Source organism: Dendropsophus ebraccatus, chromosome 4, assembly GCF_027789765.1.
Source record: "Dendropsophus ebraccatus isolate aDenEbr1 chromosome 4, aDenEbr1.pat, whole genome shotgun sequence".
In the NCBI taxonomy this organism is placed as follows: domain Eukaryota; kingdom Metazoa; phylum Chordata; class Amphibia; order Anura; family Hylidae; genus Dendropsophus; species Dendropsophus ebraccatus.
This window is the reverse complement of record NC_091457.1, coordinates 27,439,981-27,454,688: the sequence shown is the minus strand read 5'-3', so window position 1 is coordinate 27,454,688 and position 14,708 is coordinate 27,439,981. Positions and strand designations below refer to the sequence as shown.

General features: G+C 43.5%; 1 protein-coding gene across 3 annotated transcripts in view; it reads right to left on the bottom strand.

Moving 5' to 3' along the window:
• Positions 1-13,935: 13,935 nt before the first annotated feature.
• LOC138789525 (transmembrane protein 263-B-like) overlaps positions 13,936-14,708 on the bottom strand; it is a 186,538-nt gene continuing 185,765 nt past the window's right edge. For all 3 annotated transcript variants that reach the window (XM_069968212.1, XM_069968210.1, XM_069968209.1), the window contains one exon: positions 13,936-14,388. In XM_069968212.1, the coding sequence (XP_069824313.1) occupies positions 14,102-14,388 (287 nt within the window). In that variant the 3' untranslated portion in view covers positions 13,936-14,101. The remainder of the gene's footprint in view (positions 14,389-14,708) is intronic.

The window sequence follows — 14,708 nt, the reverse complement described above, 5'->3', positions numbered from 1 at the left end:
AGATTCTCTAGGGCTGCATCCAACTTCTTCAGCCACTGGTGATCAAATGCTAAATGACTGGATTTGAGCATGATGGAGTTGCGCTCGTCTATACCTTTGAAATACAAGTGTGTACTCAGGATGCAGTTGAAAGCTGTGGTAGAGCAAAGGACGTCTGGCTCCTTTTCTGTCACTTACTCTTGCAGATCACAATAACTGGTGAAATTTCCTACCTACCTAATGGATACTTATCTACCTACTGGGGGGGGGGAACTATCTACCTAGGGGAACCTACCTTCCTACTGGGGGACTTACCTACCTACCAAAGAGGGCACTATTACCATTTGGAGTGCGGTAGGTGGGGACAAGAGATGGTGATGTTTGTCTGGCAGATTTTGCAGAGACAGGTCACGGCTTGAAGACTTCATTGCAGTGGTTTGGGCTGGATGGAGAAGAAAGGGAATTGAATGACTCTCAGAAGATGTCTAATTTGAGTCACTGGATATAACTGCACTGTAATCACTAATACAATTTGCAGAGCCTCTGAACAGCTGATATCTATCACTAGTAGTATTATTCGTTTTTGTATATAGTGTTCTTTTTAGCGACCGTATGACAACATCATTTAGTCACTGTATGGTCACAATGTGGCAGCATTATATAACTCTTGTAAACTGGTATAATTGGTAATATTGGCCTTGGTAAACAGGATTTGGTTTAGTAACAGCATGATGGTAATATATCAAACCAATCTCTGCACTATGTCAACCAGGACAAGATTAGATGGTGTCCATATGAGACATGTATGTTGGTGTCTCCACTATCTTAGGAATCGCCCATACTTCCTGATTCAATGGTGATCCTAGGAAAGGTAGGGAGGAAGTCATGCATGTGTTCTCTCTTTCAAGGTCTATGGGAGTCGTTGACTTTGCTGTCTCTATCATTTTAGAATACAGGTCTATGAAAAAGTGCACCTACCTCTCCTACATGTGGCAACCTTAAAGCAAATGCCTCCAGTGTGGCGATTTGCCCTCCCCTCTGTGACGCGCCTTCATTGGAATCAATGGAGTCACGTCACAGAGGGGAGTTGTCACACTGGGGGCCGGCGGGGCCGCCTCCAATACTTCATGCCCAGCCAATGTTCTATTCATGTAAAAAACAAAAAAGTGATGTACCGGTGGGGCATTTGCTTTAACCTTGCCCTAGAAACAACCCTTTAATTGCTCATTACTCATAGCTTTTCTGTGTACATTGCTTTTTTTTTTTTTTTTTTTTAATCCATCAGAGATAGGGCAAGATGGCACTTGCTTGCTAATCCACGTTAATTGATTAGGCCATATTCACAAGAGACGATACAAAAAACAAAACTAGGCAACAACGTTTCACGCTTAATCGCACTTCATCAAAGCCCGAAGGGCTTTGATAATAACATAGTAACATAGTAAATAAGGTTGAAAGAAGACAAGAGTCCATCAGGTTCAACCTAGGGAAACCCTACTGTGTTGATCCAGGGAAGGCAAAAACCCCCACGAGGCAGACGACAACCACCCCACCACCGGGAGAACACTCCACCCCCCCCCCCCCCCCGACTCCAATGGCAACCAGAACAATCCCTGGATCAACGTATCACCGAAAATCTAATGCCCATAACTTGTAATATTATATTGTTCAAGAAAAGCATCCAGGCCTCCCTTGAACTTATTTAATGAATCGGCCATGACAACATCATGTGGCAGAGAGTTCCACAGTCTTACCGCTCGTACAGTAAAGAACCCGCGCCGATGCTGATGATAAAATCTTCTTTCCTCTAGACGTAGAGGATGCCCCCTTGTCATGGTTACAGACCTAGGAGTAAAAAGATCACTACAAAGATCTCTGTACTGTCCATTCATATATTTGTACATTGTGATCAGATCGCCCCTAAGACGTCTTTTTCCTAGCGTAAATAACCCCAAGCTTGATAACCTGTCCTGGTACTGTAACCCACCCATTCCCTTAATGACCTTTGTTGCCCTCCTCTGCACCCGCTCCAGTTCACCTATGTCCTTCTTATATACCGGTGCCCAAAACTGTACACAGTATTCCATGTGTGGTCTGACCAGTGATTTATAAAGAGGCAAAACTATGTTCTCATCTTTAGCATCTATACCTCTTTTGATGCATCCCATTATTTTATTATTTATTTATTGGCAGCTGCTGCCTGGCACTGATCACTAAAGTTGAGTTCACTGTCCACCAATACCCCCAGGTCCTTTTTGGAAGTAGTTTTACCCAGTGTTTTATTATTTAGCACATAACTGTATTTATTATTTCTATGGCCCAAGTGCATAACCTTACATTTATCCACATTAAACTTCATTTGCCATTTCACCGCCCAAGCCTCTAGCTTCTCCAAATCCCTCTGTAATATGATATTATCCTCCTCTGTACTGATTACTTTACCCAGTTTAGTATCATCTGCAAAAATGGAGATTCTACTCTGTAGCCCCTCAACAAGATCATTAATAAAAATATTAAAAAGAAGTGGACCCAACACTGACCCCTGTGGTACCCCACTAGTAACTAAAACCCAATCTGAATATGTTCCATCAATGACCACCCTCTGTTTTCTATCACACAACCAGTTACTTACCCATTTGCATACGTTTTCCCCGAGTCCCAGCATCCTCATTTTGTAGACCAACCTTTCATGCGGCACAGTATCAAATGCCTTTGAAAAGTCCAGATACACAACATCTACAGCCTCCCCCAGGTCCAGTCTATAACTTACCTCTTCATAGAAGCCGATCAGATTAGTCTGACAGGACCGATCCCTCATAAATCCATGCTGGTGCTGCGTCATAAGATTATTTTCATTAAGATACACCAGTATAGCATCTCTTACAAACCCCTCAAATACTTTACCTACTATAGATGTTAGACTTACAGGCCTGTAGTTTCCAGGGTCACTCTTTGACGCCTTCTTGAATATTGGTACCACATTAGCTATGCGCCAGTCCTGTGGAACAATCCCTGTCGTAATAGAATCTTTAAATATTATGAATAACGGTTTGTCTAACACAGTATTTAATTCTTGCAAAACTCTAGGATGGATACCTTCTGGGCCCGGCCCCGGATTTTAATGTTTTTAAGGCGTCTCCCCACTTCTTGTTGTGTTAGGCAGGTGAGATATATGGGAGGATTTATATTATCCCTAGTCATGTCCTCTGTTATGGGATTCTCCTCTGTGAATACAGTAGAGAAGAATGTATGTAGTAGATTGGCCTTTTCCTCTTCCCCCTCCACCATTACACCCAGATTATTTTTGAGGGGACCAACATTTTCAGTTTTAAGTCTTTTGTTATTTATATAGGTGAAGAACATTTTGGGATTCGTTTTACTTTCTGTGGCTATCCTTCTTTCTGTTGCTATTTTTGCTTCTTTTATTTGCTTTTTACACATTCTATTCTTCTGTCTATAGTTGCTCAATGCTTCCCCACTACCTTCTTGTTTTAGTAGTCTGAATGCTTGTTTCTTATCATTTATTGCACCCCTTACAGCTGTAGTTAACCACATTGGATTTCTCTTATTTCTACTACTTTTATTCCCATATGGTATATGCTGTTCACACGATTTACCCAGGATGCTCTTAAATATGTCCCATTTCTCTTGTGTACTTTTATTTCTGAAGGCATTGTCCCAGTCTATCTCCCCAAGGTGCTCTCTTAGTTTTTGGAAATTAGCCTTCCTGAAATTTAATGTTTTTGTAACCCCTCTGCTAATTATTTTATTGAAGGATAATTGAAAACTTACTATATTATGGTCACTATTACCTAGGTGACCCCCCACCTCTATTTTTGATATTCCGTCTGGCCTATTGGTTAAGATCAGGTCCAGAAGGGCCCCCCCTCTTGTTGGTTCCTGTACTAGTTGGGAAAGGTAATTATCTTTTTTTTTATTTTTTTCCAAAAACACGCTTCCCTTCCTGGAGCTGCAGGTTTCTGCTTTCCAGTTTATATTTGGGTAGTTAAAGTCCCCCATAATAATGACTTCCCCCTGCTTCGCTGCCGCATCTATTTGTCTTAGAAGAAGATTTTCTGACTCTTCCACTATACTTGGAGGTTTATAACTCACTTCTAAAAGAATTTTATTATTCTTAGTCCCTCCTCTTATTTCTACCCAAAGAGATTCTACATTATCATCACTTATATCCTCCCGCAGAATGGGCTTAAGGCATGATTTAACATATAGACAGACCCCGCCCTCTTTCTTATTTTTACGGTCATTTCTGAATAGACATAACCCTGGATATTAACAGCCCAGTCATAACTCTCATCCAGCCATGTCTCGCTTATCCCCACTATATCATATTTCTCTTCAACCATTATGAGTTCTAATTCCTCAGCTTTATTAGTGAGGCTTCGAGCATTAGTATACATACAGTTAATATGTTTTTCCATATTCCCTTTCCTCTTGTCACTAGTAACTGTTCTAACCCCTCCCGCCGCTCCACCCCCAGTGGTGCTATTAAGCGTGAAACGTTTGTTGCCTAGTTTTTTGTATTGTCTTTTGTGAATATGGCCTAATAAAGTAACATGGATTAACAAGCAAGTGCTGCATTGCCCTATCTCTGATGGATTATTGCATGGACTTGTTCAACTGGTGGGCGCAGAGCACTACTAATTCCACGGAGGTGTCCGAGAGATTCAGGACAGTGGTGGTCTCCTGAAGATTGGTGAGTGGATAGTGCCGATACCTACTCTTTCTGGAATTGTTTGCTTTTTCTTTTTTTGATTCCTTATGTAAGTGTAGGCAGTTTTTTTTTTTCCAGCAAAATCTGCCAAAACATAATAAGCGGAAACCTCCAAATGATATTGCAGTGAAAACATATGGAAGGAAAAAATGCATAATAAATGGATTTGCAACAAAAAAGGCACAAATCAGATCAGAAAGAAGTTGTATCCATAATACGAAATCTGCCTCATTATTTCCAAATAAAGAAAGGGGCTGGATCTCACTGGGTATATTATTCTTGTCATATTACATCACCATGTGCATTATCCTACTCCTGAGACATCGCTGTTTACATAATTTGTGCGCTGTGGCTTTAAGAGTGGATTGTACTTGTATCATCTGTGATGTCACCATGAACTGTGACACCAACGTTCATTATTTCAATACTATGTTATCACTGTGAGCATTATCCATCACCAGTGACATCACTGAGCATATTACCATTATATCTGTAACCTTACTGGTTTTTTTTTTTTTTTATCTCTGAGTTTCCATGTTGAAATCACTGCCCATTACCCCTGTACTATGACATCACTGTATTATCCCTGTACTATGACATCACTGTGTGCATTGTGCCTGTACTATGACATCACTGTGTGCATTATCTCTGTACTACGACATCACTGTGTGCATTATCCCTGTACTATCACATCACTGCCCATTATCATTGTACTATGACATCACTGTAAGCATTATCCTTGTACTATCACATCACTGTGTACATTATGCCTGTACCATGGCATCACTGTGTGTATTATCCCTGTACTATGGCATCACTTTGTGCATTATCCCTGTACTGTGATATCACTGTAATATGACATTACTGCCCTTTATCCCTGTATTATAGCATCGCTGTGTGTATTATCCCTGTACTGTGACATCACTGTGTGCATTATCCCTGTATTATAGCATCACTGTGTGCATTATCCCTGTACTTTGACATCACTGTACCCATTATCCCTGTACTATGGCATCACTGTCCATTATCCTTGTACTATGACATCACTGCCCATTATCCCTGTACTGTGACATCACTGCCCATTATCCTTGTTCTATGACATCACTGCCCATTATCCCTGTACTGTGACATCACTGTGTGCATTATCCCTGTACTATGACATCACTGCCCATTACCTCTGTACTGTGACATCATTGTGTGCATTATTCCTGTACTGTGACATCACTGTATGCATTATCCCTTTACTGTGACATCACTTTGTGCATTATCCCTGTACTATGACATCACTGCCCATTATCCCTGTACTATGACATTACTGCCCATTATTCCTGTATTATGGCATCACTGTGTACATTATCTCTGTACTATGACATCACTGCCCATTATCCCTGTACTGTGACATCACTGTGTGCATTGTCCCTGTACTGTGACATCACTGTGTGCATTATCCCTGTACTGTGACATTACACATTTCTATCCCTTACCATGTCTTGTGACATCGCTGTATTCACTATTTCTATATTGTAACATCACTGTATGTATTATTTTAGCTCCAGGACATTATCTTTATGCTGTGGCATCGCTATCCCCGTAGTGTGACATCACTGTTCATAATTCCAATACGGTGACATCATTGTTATCATCCCCATACTGTGACATCTCTGTGTGCATTATCCCTGTACTGTGGCATCACCATTCGTTCCTCTTGTATTCTGACATCACTGCGCTGTCACAGTACTGGGATAATAGTGAGAATAAGAGTCCTGGGTTTCAGCAAATGGAATGATCCTAATAGGATGTACCCAAAGGTTTCGATGGGCCAGACCTTTGGCAATGGACTGTCTTTTCCACATACATTTGGCAGCTTAACATCTGCCAGGTCATTCAGAGACGGGAGTTATTCTGCACTGGAAGCCAATAGCACGCATCTGCCTACATTTATCACATAAAGAGCCATACACCTCAGTTGTCCCCGGTTAGTACCTAAGCGAACAGGAACATTCAGAAGCTTCTTAATCTTTTCCATGACAACAAGACCAGCTCCGAAGTATCTGAAATAGCTGTTATACAGGGTAATTGGTGAATCTCATAAATGCTTTATCAAAATTTAGGTTTGCATTAGAGGAACTGTCTTTGCTCTATTATAACAGTTACATTTGCAAAATGACCGATTAGCCAATAATAGCATTAATATAACCGGCTTTTCTTCTCCAGGTGCAGGTACTTCAGCTGCAGTGTTTCTCTATGAGTTAGCCTTGGTTTACACTGTGACTTTAATCTCATGATGTATGCACACATTTTTCTTAAAGGGATTCATGGTTTTAAAAAAATTCTTTTGTTTTACTCACCTGCCATGATAGCCTGCCGGCGCTGTCTCAGTGATGCTCAATGCCTGCTGCTCACCACTAGGCTTGATCGATTTATTGCTGATGCCTTCCCGGGCCGCTTGGAAGGAGGAGAGTGCTCGGGGACCACCTGGAATTCTGGGATACAGCCTATTACCTAGGCTGAATCCCGGAGTTCCAGGCGTTCCCCGGGATGTCTCCTCCTTCCACACGGAGCAAAAAGGCATCAGGAATCAAATGAGGAAGGTCCGGCTAGGTTAGAGTTCGATCGCACCTAGCTTTTTCAGCTGTTCGATCAAGCCGACTCACCACTTCCTGCTCACCTGGATCATTGGCCACAGCAGTGATCCGCCTCAGGGAGTCAGGAGAAGACCCCGGTCCCACGCCGCAGCAGCTTCGGAGCGGCCTGTCTGAACTGACAGACTGCTCAGCCAATCACTGGCCAGGACCGCCACGGCCAGTGATTGGCTGAGCAATCTGACAGCTCAGTCAGGCCGCACTGAAGCTGCTGCGGCGCTGGACCGGGAGAAGGAGAAGACCTGCGCCTGGACAGGTAAATGTATGAAACGATAACGGTAACGATGTCTCTGCAGCCCTCGCTAAATGATTGTCGGGCCGTGGAATAGGCCCAGTAAACGAGCGCCGATCTAACAGATCGGCGCTCGTTTAAATTGTTGATCGGGCCCTTCTTGGCCCGTGGAATAGGACCCTAAGATTAACTGCCTGTATCCCAGTTTTTCAGGCGGTCCTCCCGCTGTATCCACCCTCTCCACGGAGAGGGCAGACAGCGGGAATCATTGCCGAGAGTTCGGGTTCGTACGAACCCGAACCGAACTCGGTTAGGACCATCCCTAGTTCCAACTTCTGATATAATAGCATTGAAACAATGAGGTAATATAGCATTCCAGCCATTCTGGATGGCTGTCTAGTTCCAGGGTGAGAGCTGCTCTTCATTACAGCTTAGCCTGGAAGGTTCCACTCAAAGGATATCCATGTACTCTAATGGATATCCATTATAATAAACTTCTTGTATATGAGTCTATAATTCTGTTGAGAGTAGCTTGGTGTAGCAAGTAACAAGGGCTTTGTCGTAGTGCCCTTTATATTGGAGTTCATAATGGAACTTCTGATGCATATACAAAGCCTAAGGGGCGATAGGCTAAACAGGCCAACATTGTGGGACCAGAGATCAGCTGATGAATCAACAAATGTTCGTCCATTGACAAAAAATCAAAAAAGCATCACTTGTTATTCTAGTGATCTTTTATTCAGGCCCCCCTTTCACAAATAGATTCTAAAAATGAATACTGATCTACAAGATCAGTACTCATTTACAGCGAGCATTGGGTTGTCTAATAGGGTCCTTAGTGTTAATTTTCCCTGCACTGCCTCCACAGGAGTAAGGAAGTATTACACTTTACCATTTGAATAAATAGGTTATCTGTGTAAGGGCCCTTGCACATTACGGGAATCATGCGGACAACCTCCAGCAGATTCTGTGCGCGCTACCGCTTTAATATCTGGCCGCCCCATAGGCTTTATTCTAGGCTCAGGCGGATTTCGCCGTCTGCCCAAAGAATTAACATGTCAATTATTTGACCATAGAATGGAGCAGAGCATATGGGACCAGCAGAACTTCAAGCGGGAGCGCGTGGCGGGGGTGGGGTGGGCTTCGATGGGCGAGTGACGGAATCCATGTGATTTCCGTAGTGTGCAAGGGCCCTAATGCAGCAAAGGATGGGTCCTCTAAAGTCAGAGAAACGCTCTGTAGCCATTCTCTACTGGAAATGGATTTTCTTAACTAGTCAAGGAAACAAACATATGATAAATCAATAGTTTTTCCCAATGAAACAGTTCAGAAAATAGTAAAAAAAAACCCTCAAAAGCAAAAACTGAAACATTCTTTGAAGATAGCGAAGAAGAAATATAAAGACTACAATATTCATTGCTTCCCGATCACCTATAAATTAAAATTTTAGCTCAGAAGAGATGCTTGACAGATGAATCCGTCATCCAACAAAGAAAGCCGGTCCCTTAACAAAGGAGTCCTCACCCGGAAGATAAGGCGCTTCTGCAGGAGCACTGAGCACAGCCGAGTTATTTTCTTCTTTATTTGCATAAAATACAAAGTAACAGAATATTTCCCATAAGCGCATAAAGAAAGGAGGCTACAAAAATACTCGACGGTGAATAATGAAGGACTCTTACGTCTTCTCGAGTACTGCAGGCTTCACGTCTCCCCAAATAATAGAAGACTACGTATGGGAAGATGTGCTTAACTTGTTCGCGGGTGAAGGATGAGAGAAAACATTCCATGTGTTACATTCAATGTTCTTTATATCTTAACATATATTATCTCTGACAAAACCATCTCTGCATGGACTTCCGAGAAGCACACAATAACTTCTTTGAGAGAAGACGGTCAACTTGCCAGTGGCAGCTGCAAGAACATCATAATCTGAAGGTTATCTTAACCTAGAAGAATCATGCCTCGGAGTGACAGCCCAACAGAAGGCCAGATACCATTAAATCATCTCAAGGTCTTTGAATTAGAATTTAAATGCCCCGTATAGTGCTGAATAATGGAAACTCTGATCAGCCTGCATGGCTTCGACTCAAGACTTTACTCTACAGCCTGCCATAAGTTAGGATTTTTTTTTTTGTAGTGGCCTTCGAAGGAAGGATGTAGGCTAGAAAAGTTGTCTCGAATGTCAGGCTAATCTACAAGGGAACTATTAACTGGGACCTACACATAATATAAAGTTTCAAGGCAAAAATTTCCCAAAGGAATCAAAAAATAGGCATATGTATTGGCTGGCCGGGAATAGGGATGGTCCGAACCTGCCAAAGTTCGGGTTCGTATTAAACCGAACGCTCGGTAGCAGATTTCCGCTGTCTGCCCGTTCCGTGGAGTGGGCAGATGCAGTGGGAGTAACGCCTGGAGAACTGGGATACAGTCTATGGCTATGGCTGTTTCCCAGTTTTCCCAGAGCGGGCAGACAGCGGGAATCATTACCAAGGGTTCGGGTTCGTACGAACCTGAACCAAACTCGGTTCTGACCATCCCTAGCCGGGAACACTACAACTGAGATGGGCATCTTTATTCTCATCGATGATGGAGGTCCCAGAGGTCCCAAGTAATGACGTATTCTACTGACATGCCATCACTTTATAAGATATAAAAACTCCTCTAGATGTTTTTATGTAGACATATTTTGCTTCTCGCAAGCAGCTGACTTTGCCCAGGAAGCCATTGCCAGCCAGTATACCATTCGGGCCTTGGGCCTTGTTTCTTTCTAGTAAACCCCAGGTAAGAAAACAACCTGTTTACATTGAGATTCTGATAGTTGTGTTCTCTCCTCATCCATTTCTTTGCCTCATTACGCTAATTGATATTCCCATTGTTAATATTTTCCAAGGAAATGTCGAAAGCTGTATACTGTATATTCATTAAAGGACCCTCTGAGGCTTCTTAAGAGCTATAGTTAATATGTATATACAGTATGATGCTGTATGAGTTATCTCCAGCGTGGAGTTTTATCCACCATATGTCTATTCATGGTGCATACTAGTCTAGTTTTTCTAATCCTGTTGAGCCCCTTTAAGCCTCCTACGGAATAGGCAATGACTGCGTCACCGGGCTATCTGCTAGACATAATATTGGTGATCTAGCCGCAATATTAACAGAAGATGACAATTTAATAAAGACGACAATAAGGGAAAATAAATTAAACTGATTCCAGATATTCATTGCGGAAAAGTAGATGTCACTGCTGATTAAGATACAAAGGATATCAGTGAAGTTATTACACCCATTGTCAGCTACTGTGAGCTGCAACTTTTTATCCCACATTAAGATCAGAGCAGGTAGCGACTTGTCTGTCAGGCTCCTAGGAACCGAGATAAGGTACAGGGGGACGTATGTGTTATCTTGTGATAAGTCCCTGCATTGCCAAGCTCATATATGAACCACAGTCATAGTCTTACAGTGAAATGCTCTGCTTAAAGGCACAAACCAATCTAAATGAGTCCTAAATTCTATGCCAAATAATTTCTGAGTACAACTTTACAGTGATCTGAGCTCCATTTTAACTAATACAGTGATCCAAATCTCGCGCATAGATATAGTGTTTAATGCTTAAATCTACGCTATGTCATGATACAGTGCTGGTGAAACACTTGCACTGTGCTGGGATAATGATTTATACTGTACACTACTACAAATGGTATGTGTGCTGAGAAGAGGTTACTGATGCACTGGGTTTTGTGTGCAAATAGAAAATAAACAGCAGGGAAGCAAGGATGGGGTCATTCTAAGCACTGAACAGGCTGGTACATACTTTGTACACTACTACAGATGGCATTTTGGGGAGACAGGGTTACTGATGCACTGGCTTTGCAAGATGCTATGAGCAGAAAGAAAATAAATAGTAGCATAGCAAGTACCAACCTGCTGTTGAGATGAGAGGAAAGTCTTTATTTATCTTTCAAGGATGGTGCAGATTCCCTGGACACTCACATATGCAGGTAAATGGTCTGTGCATGGGGGCACAGGAGTAAGTATTACTGTATGGGAGCATAGGTGACATTACTGTATGGAGGCATGGGGGGCTTGTTACTGTACAGAGGCATGGGGGGCCTTGTTACTGTATGAGGACACATGAGGACATTATTAATATTCAGGGGCACAGGGGCTCACTCATCAATACTATATGGGGGCACAGAGGGCATTATTACTGTATGGTGGCACAGGGGGCAGTGCCAGAAACGCCGCACCCCACTCTGAAAGTCCCAGATATGCTGCTTTGGGGCTTCAATGAATATCAAGGTTGGCCCGCGACTTTGGTATTGTTTGGCCCGTGACTTTGTCCAAGTTTTTAATTTTGGCCCACTATCTGAGTTAGACACCCCTTTGGATCTCTAAATATAAAGATACACTGTGTGGACCAAAGTATTGGGGCACCTCCAATCTGTGACTTTTTAGGTTACATATATATGGATTACCACCAAAAAAACTTGACATTGTGTGACATTGTGTACAAGCTACTAACCAACCATCAATGACACTAAATGGTCACTTATATATTATAATAGCAGATGTGTTATTTCTTAATGTATTGTTAGCCTCAATTATTGTGCTCTTAGTTCCCATTCACATTGAGTAAAACAGGCGAAATTCTGCACGGAGCCTCCACCGCGGACTCCGCTCGGAATCCCTCCTGCCTCTCTGCTCTCCACGGCAGTTTACTGAAAGAAATGACATGTCAACTTTTTTCAGCGGAGAGCGGCAGAGGGGTGCTAGGCATCACATTGACACACTGAGGCAGGCAGAATTCCGAGCGGAGTCCGCGGCAGGATAAACATACTCAGTGTGAACATACCCTTAGGGTATATATTATTGCACATCTCAGTGGCAGACATATCATTTATGCAGCCGGTTCAGCTGCACAGGGGTCCAGGTTTGGACTCTGAGCCTCAGACTAGAGGGCTCATCCACTGCCCCATGCCTTGCCGCATAGGTCATATATATTGTCTATCCACCCATGTACTAAGCGCTTGATCAGATGTCCCGCAGCCTGCCAGCGCTGAGATACCAGCAGCCGTAGCCCGCCCCACACTCGTCTATTGGATATGTGCGCCACAGCTGGCCGCAGCAGCGCCACAAACCTGCCCTGCCCCGGGACACATGCACCAGTGACGTGACCTAGTGGTCAAACATTGGCGATCGTGGCATCGAGCATCCTGATGACCTGGAGGACCATTGGGGGAGTAAGGTGGGGTATTGTGTGTGGGGATGGGGGGCAGCCAGGATGGGTAGTGTGTGTGTGGGGATGGGGGGCAGCCAGGATGGGTAGTGTGTGTGTGGGGATGGGGGGCAGCCAGGATGGGTAGTGTGTGTGTGGGGATGGGGGGCAGCCAGGATGGGTAGTGTGTGTGTGGGGATGGGGGGCAGCCAGGATGGGTAGTGTGTGTGTGGGGATGGGGGGCAGCCAGGATGGGTAGTGTGTGTGTGGGGATGGGGGGCAGGTGGGATATTGTGTGTGGGGTTGGGGCAGGTTGGGTATTGTGTGTGGGGATGGGGGCCAGTCAGGAATGTGGTGGCATGGTTTGCTTATGGGGGGCCCAGGCAAATTTTTTGCACAGGGGCCCTATGCAGTCTGTGTCCGCCCCTGGCACATCTGTTAGCCTGGTCATAGACTTGAGACTTACGGCTTGTACCAGCCAGCAACCTGTACTGATGAGGGGCATATTGTATAATACACCAGTTTGGCTATCTCCTCACAGAGACATACCACCCCCTTTCTATAATGTGGTCATGAGCAGCAATAACAGTTTTTCAACTATTGGACCTACCAAGATCAGCAGAAATTACAACTAAAATCTCTTATAGCTGACCTTATATGAGGTTATGTCAACTGACCAGCTATGATGGCCAGAGTACAAATGCAACCAATACTACTGCTATGCCAATTTACATGGACCTCCCTTTCCACAAGCCATATATGAGGCCATATAATACTAGTGACAGTGCCCAGTGACACAATCCTCATATAATAGTATAAGTCACAGTACTTATAATTATCCACTGTAACACATGTAATGGCACTATCTACAGATATAGTCTTCATAGTATAGTGACATCTAGAGAATGAGAAATACAGAAATCTTGTTGATAAAGACAAAAGAAAGTATACTGGTAGGGAAAGCAGCAGTGCCTCTTCCGCCTATTATCCCTGCCAAAACCCACCACACAACACAGTCATCATGTATTTGTTTGAGATAGGTAATTGGAAGTAGATTTCCTGTACGACGCTGTGGTATTGGTCATCACTATGCAAATAATACCTAGAACCTAGAAGGTCCACCATTGACTAGATATTGCTTCAACAATAAATTTACTTTCAATAAGTTATGAACCAGTTCTTCAGGTACTCATGACATACTAGAGGTGATAAACCGCTGACAACTGGGTCCGGGACAGGGTGGAGAGGGACGCTCTTCCTGATGTGACTTTAGATGAGACGACAATGAAGAAGTAATAAGGTTAATCAAACTTGTCCTTTTTCTTGGGGACAAAGGACACTTTGCTGGCAACAGCTGATCCGACAGCTCCGACTCCACCAGTCACTACCGACACTCCTCCTTTAACCAGTCCCACACCAGCAGCCGGCACACTGATAACCGCAGTCTTTGTGAGCTCCAAGCTCCTGCTTCCCACCCAAGCGACACCTCCAAGAGTGGCTCCGACGGCGCCTCTTGTCATGCTGTATAGTCCTCCAGTGACTCTCCAGATGACACCTGCTGGGGGGTCTGGGTGGTCCTTGAGAGAATCTGGGAAATAACAAAAAGAAGAAACAGAAACATTTTATCCAGATTTGTTAGAATCCAGTTGATCACCAGTTTTATGGGCACCGTTAGATTCTATTAGGCTATCCAAACCAAACAATCAATTACCAGCAAGTTCCGAATAGATGCAATGATGTCACTAGAGACGAGCGCAACTCAAACATGCTTCGAGTCTGATTGTTCGGCATTTGAATACCAGTGGTTATAGAAGTTGGGTGTAGGCCAAAAGAGTCCGGAAAAACATGGATACAGCCTATGATCTATGGCTCTTCCAAGACTCCCTGGGGCTGCATCCAACTTCATTA